Source organism: Bactrocera latifrons, unplaced genomic scaffold, assembly GCF_001853355.1.
Source record: "Bactrocera latifrons isolate USDA-ARS-PBARC rearing strain unplaced genomic scaffold, ASM185335v1 scaffold_173, whole genome shotgun sequence".
Taxonomy (NCBI): Eukaryota; Metazoa; Arthropoda; class Insecta; order Diptera; family Tephritidae; genus Bactrocera; species Bactrocera latifrons.
The window spans coordinates 657,850-663,849 of NW_017535219.1; the positions used below are offsets into that span (position 1 = coordinate 657,850).

Consider the following 6,000-nt stretch of genomic DNA (forward strand, 5'->3'; position numbering starts at 1 on the left):
ATACACATATTCCTGACAAAATAGCAAATTTCTGTACAGAATTGTGAATGCTATCTATGATAACCTAAAAAAGTCAAAGTCAAAATTTAGACACATTTTTATTTAAGTACAGGTATTCTACAATATAACGTATACTTTTAAAWCATACTTTATAAACACATTTCATCTCAGTCGCACTGTTCCTCACACCACTAAGAGATTAATACGACTTCAAAGCATACACTTTCAATTGCATTAAACATTTTATTTATTTGCTAATGCCAACAAAGGATTTTTATTGCTATGTATATGACACGCACGCACGTTCGGCACAGCCAAGAGGCAAACGTGTGCCTTTGAAACATCATGTAGTCTGCAGTATGCGCATAAAAGCCGTTTATATAGGGAAAATATTGTTCATATTCAAAGCGAAATATTTTTACACTGTCTGATTTATATGCTCGTTCCGCATAGTGGTTCATACGTACCAGGTTTATGTATTGCCAGCTAACTTTTGAAGTTAGCTCCAACCATATGTTTTGCTTAGTGCGCCATGCCGTATGAGTAACTTCAATGCCAGCACGAGTATACGCTTTTTTGTACTAGAAAAAATATTAACGAAGAGGTATGCTGTGTGAAAAAATACSTGGCATTTGTTTAAAAAGTGGTATTACGCTGCTGATCAAAGCACGTGTGCAGTCTTCACGACAGCATATGTGCATATCTGTTTATACCGGTTTTAGTCTTTCAGTTTTTGAGATATTGCTCTGAAATTTTGCACTCATAATTTCCACCCCAAAAACATACAAATTTATGGGAATGGTCGATATCAGACCACCATAGAATATGGGTGCCTTAAAAAGTGACCGATCGGCGTCAAGAGCTTCTGTGGAAAAACTTGTGTATTTGACGAGATATCTTCACTAAATTTGGCACGAGTTATAGTCTAAGGTATCGATGCAATCTCCGCAGAAATTGTTCAGATCGGACCACAATAGCTTACAGCTGCCGTACAAACCGACCGTTTCAAATTGAGTTATTTTATTGTATGCTCTTTCATGTGACAAGATATCTGCAAGAAATTCAGTATATATTATTATTTATTGTTTTTTTTTTTTTGTCAGTTTTAATGTTTGCCCTTGGACATACTCAAATTAATATTCATAATTGTAAATTCACTAAGAACAATAAGCAGTCAATTTACCATTTTCCACATTTTTATTACATAACCGAGTACTTCCTTCCTACAACTACAAATGAAATACTCTCTTCATCATTAATCTCSATTAGCTTTAATTGCGTAATGCCGTTTAATGCGTGCTGCAAAGCCATTGCCAGCGATTTGTTTCGCATTTCCTTTACGCAACGAATTGTGTAATAGACCTTGAATATTTGGCAGGCTAGCTGAGTGAGTCAATGGCCTACTCAYTTTGTCTAACTAGCCGCTGCAACTRTTGTTTGTGCTACTTTCAACACTTTATTTTACTTTCTGTGTATTCTGTGCTGTTTTTACTTGCATATGTGTGTTACTCTTTCCCCTTGCGGTATATTTCTATTTGTCTACGGCTTCACACCCTCTTCGATATGTATAACAAAGACGATGATCCATTCTGCCGGTTTATCACAACCATTTATCAAATTATGTTCAAAGCGAAAGGAGTTTCACACTTTGCACTTAAGTAACTCATGATTTAATGTGATTCGAGACTGTGTGCTTTTAAGTGTAAATTTAATCAAACGCGATTTTTGCAGGACGTAAGAGTCGAGTTCTATTTTACKTGGAAATTTGTTTCAATATTTTTGTGAAAGGAGATCTCATTGAGTCGTTATATTGGCTGAAAGTTTAGTTTCAAAATATTATAAAAAATATGTATTACAAAATATAACAAATATAAAAGATTTAAGTTCTTTTCCCGGAATACCATTATGTGATACAAAAAACAAAAGATTAGATAGAACAGATTAAAAATATATTAGCCAAAAAGTATTCAATACTGTTTTTATTGTAAAAATGTTGCCTACCTTTGCGGGTATTTAGATTTTTTTTTTAATCAGTGAGTAGTAGTTAGTATATAAATAAGGGCCTTAATTTCGATTACAAAAATGAATTTGATAAAAAAAAATAATAATAGATTGCAGAGCGATATTTTTTTAAATATGCTTATAGTTCAATTCATTTTTCAACCAAGCATAGGTCAAAGAATTGTAAGGCCAAATAGTTTCTTGTAGCATCCGTTCTTTGTTGGACGGTTAGTAAAGTAGAGATATTATATTTTAAGATCTAAATTACGACTGACTGCAAAAAAAAAAAAACAAAATTCATTAAATATGAAAAACAAAAAATACAAAATTAGAATGCTCTAAAAAACTGTCTCTTAAACAACCTTGAGTAATATACAAAATTTATTTAATCTTTTCCAGATCTTCGACATAATGTGGAGCGACCCACAAATTACCGATGGCTGTAAGCCGAATGCGCTACGTGGCGCTGGCACCTATTTCGGTCCCGATGTAACCAAACAATTCCTGGAAAAATATAAATTGAAGTTCCTTGTGCGTTCACACGAATGTAAACCGGACGGACATGAGTTCACACATAATAAACAGGTAAAAAACAGCTCGCTTAAATGAGGTAAAAGAAAAGAAAGACGAATATATTTCARGGATATATATTAGAAGGCTAAGCTACTCAAATTTTTTTTTCTTCAAAGATGTACATTTTTTATTATTTAGTGCATTTGGGGCACATTTTTTCAGAACTTGAGACATTTTGCCGTTCGGTTTCATTTGAGAGTCAATACTRTGGACCTTCAAATGACACCTGAATAGCAGATAACATGGGTATAGGTACATTCTAATGAGCTTTAATTTAATTTTGTGATGAGTTTTAACTTTCAAAAATTATTTTTTGATGGGATAATGATTATTTTTCAGTAAATTAGAGGTTGGTATAAAAGTTAAGACAAAACAAATAATATAAATTTATTTTCTTAAGCTCTCAGTTCTCTACATATATTTTTCATATGAAAATACTGCACAAGCAAGCGATTTCTCTGCCTTAATTGTATGTGGTGCATGACTTTGATAAACTATTTTTAAAAGTKCCAAAATGTAGGCCACGTAATCTGCTAAATCTTATTTTAACCAAGACTTCAAATAAYAGTATTATATTTTATTTATTATAAAAACAGTATGACTTTTATAAATAATATTAGCTTTTAAAGGAGAAAAAAAATATTTTCAAGAGTTAAAAATGTATTTTCTATTTCTCGCACCCAGGTTATCACAATATTCTCGGCATCCAATTACTATGCCGTTGGTTCAAACAAGGGTGCCTACCTGAAGTTCGGTCCCCAGTTGGATACACAATTTGTGCAATATATCTCAGCGGCATCGAAGACTGCCAGACTATCATTCCAACAACGCATAAGCATTGTCGAGAGCTCAGCGCTGCGTGAATTGGGTGCGCGTTTACGCGACCGACGTGTACAGCTCGAAGAGGAGTTTTCGAAATTGGACCCAAAGAATACTGGTAAACAGMAAGTGCTGCAGTAAAACTATTTCAATTACTAAATAGTTATATTTTAGGYGGCGTGACAGTCGCACAATGGTCAGACACAATGGAGCGTGTGACGCAAATGTCTTTGCCATGGCGTTTGATGCGCGACAGATTGGCACCGCCTTTTTCGCCGGACGAACCAAATATCGTTAACTATCTGCTGACGTTGGAGCTGCTTGAAACGGATGTTATAGTAAGACAATTATTTCAAAATTTTTGCTAATTGTCTGTAATATATTTTTATGCTAATAATTTATAAACTCAATTTCATTTTCAGGTTGAGGAAGCGGAGGCTTCTACAAGCGTCACCGATGCTCTGTACAAAAATAAGAGCAGCCTGGAAGCAATATTTCACATACTGGACAAAGACCATTCGGGTGTGTATGAAAAAAGTGCTAAGAAATGTCCTAAACAAAATTAAATTTAAATTGCGATATGATTTGTTTCATGCTTTCTTCAATATCCGCAGGTCAAATATCGTTGGATGAGTTTGGTGACGCGGTGGATTTGCTACGTAAATACATGCCATCGGCTGGTTCGAAGAAAGAACTAATGAATATGTGCCAAATGATGGACATAAATAAAGACGGTTTTGTGGATCTCAACGAATTTCTAGAGGCATTCCGTCTCTGCGATCAAGCGCGCAAAGCGCCACAACCCACAAAACCCAAGATGGCACGACGCAAGTCATGTAAGTGTATTTGTTATTTATTTATGGTTTTCTTAGYTTTTGTAAATAGAATTTCGTAGTGAATATTCAAGAGGTCGTMACTTTCATATCTTTAGAAGATATCTCATCTCCCAAATACTTTTCAGTACATATAATTGTTGAAGAGTCTCTCGACGATTTCCTACAAGTTATCTGCACTTAACTCAGTTATATAGTATWATTTCTGAGTACTTATTTTTTGTCAAGTCTATACAATTTGAAAACTAAAAATTTCGCTCCAAATATTTTGCTATGTTATATTTTTCTCTCTCTACTTGCAGTGTCAGATTCATTGCGCGTTGCCGAGCTCGCTGAACAACTTTCTGTGCAGAAATTCGCAGATACGGAAACCGACATCGATCCGCGAGATCATGCGTAAGTGATACTCAGTGCAAAGCCCAAAATATAAACAAAGTGACGGACACATACACACATATGTGAGTACTCAAAAGTAAGCATAGAATCTACTAATGGTGGAGGCACTAACAACTATAAGCGAAGTAGACTTTTACAAATTGTCAAAAGTATAATTTGTGGATAATCACAAAACTGTTATGAATTAATTTCGGTTAATATGCTATGTTAGTTTGTAAAATATTTCTATTTCTATAAATAATTTTTTAAGCAAATTATTTCTCACATATACAAACATATTTACGTTGTGTGTAAATAATGCGCGTTAGATTTTTGTATTAGCACAGTTATATTGTATAGATTTACTTTACTTACKTAGACTCAACGAATGCTTTCCGCTGCATGTACCAGATTCTTACTCCGTCCAAACAACACTATTTCTAAGTACTCTCAATAATTTATTTGTTTAAAAATAAAATTATTCAATTATATAAGTAAACCTTGCGGGTTCCTAATTTTAAAAGTAGCGTTTACAACATGGATTAAAAATAATTGAATTTGAATTTTGTGTTTCTAAGCTCACATTTAGATACTCATTTGCTATGTATAGAAATATGGAAATCACAACTTTTAGCAACATTAAGATTAAATTAATAAACAATTAAAATTTATTTAAAATTGAAATAATTAATGTTACTATTAAATTGGTATAAAATTAACAATACTAATTTTTAGATTAAATATATTTAAATACTCTATGGAAATAGAATTTTAGACCCATCACCTTTCTTACCAATAAGCTTTAGCGATAATTAGCATATATTAAAGCGCAAAATCCCAATTTCAATTTCTAAATGCCTTTATTTAATGAGATCTAATCTRTATGAAATCATAAAGTTTAATTCCAAATTAATATTTTATATCGCTGTATAAAAAATGTTATATATTTAAACTACAAGTAGTTAGGTAAAAATTTTTATTAATACTATGCCTCATAATTCAGTTTTGAGAAGTTTTAGATACGCAATTTAACAGTTCCTGTGAATATAACTAGTCCCGGAAATGAATTAGTTAATTTATTATAGTTTATTATCGCCAAAATAGTTTCAAAATCGATTTCAAGGTGTCGATTTATTTGTTTCAATGTGTAACTATTTCTCGTAGTATGGTAAGAGTGTTAATAAAAGGTTTTAATAATTTTTGTACAAATGTATGTTTCTTTGCCGGGTTCTGTAAACTGCCATGTGATGTTAAATTTTTTAGTTCTATAAATTAAAAAAAAATGGCTTAAAAAAGAAGTTTCTAATATTTATTGTTGAACAATAGTATAGTATATCGAAAAATAATTGTTTTTTTCTGCGAAATTTTTAGTCTCTATCTACTCCCCTTTAATTTTAAT

The 6,000-nt window shown here is 32.4% G+C and overlaps 1 protein-coding gene across 4 annotated transcripts in view; it reads left to right on the forward strand.

The window, feature by feature from the left end:
- LOC108967037 (serine/threonine-protein phosphatase rdgC) overlaps positions 1 to 5,100 on the forward strand; it is a 58,989-nt gene extending 53,889 nt beyond the window's left edge. For 2 of the 4 annotated variants that reach the window (XM_018930250.1, XM_018930251.1), the window contains exons 9-14: positions 2,401 to 2,586; positions 3,259 to 3,511; positions 3,568 to 3,731; positions 3,816 to 3,915; positions 4,008 to 4,229; positions 4,529 to 5,100. In XM_018930250.1, coding sequence (XP_018785795.1) covers positions 2,401 to 2,586; positions 3,259 to 3,511; positions 3,568 to 3,731; positions 3,816 to 3,915; positions 4,008 to 4,229; positions 4,529 to 4,626 — 1,023 coding nt within the window. In that variant the 3' untranslated portion in view covers positions 4,627 to 5,100. The remainder of the gene's footprint in view (positions 1 to 2,400; positions 2,587 to 3,258; positions 3,512 to 3,567; positions 3,732 to 3,815; positions 3,916 to 4,007; positions 4,230 to 4,528) is intronic. The other 2 variants (XR_001993227.1, XR_001993228.1) reach the window with 2 other exon arrangements.
- Positions 5,101 to 6,000: the final 900 nt, after the last annotated feature.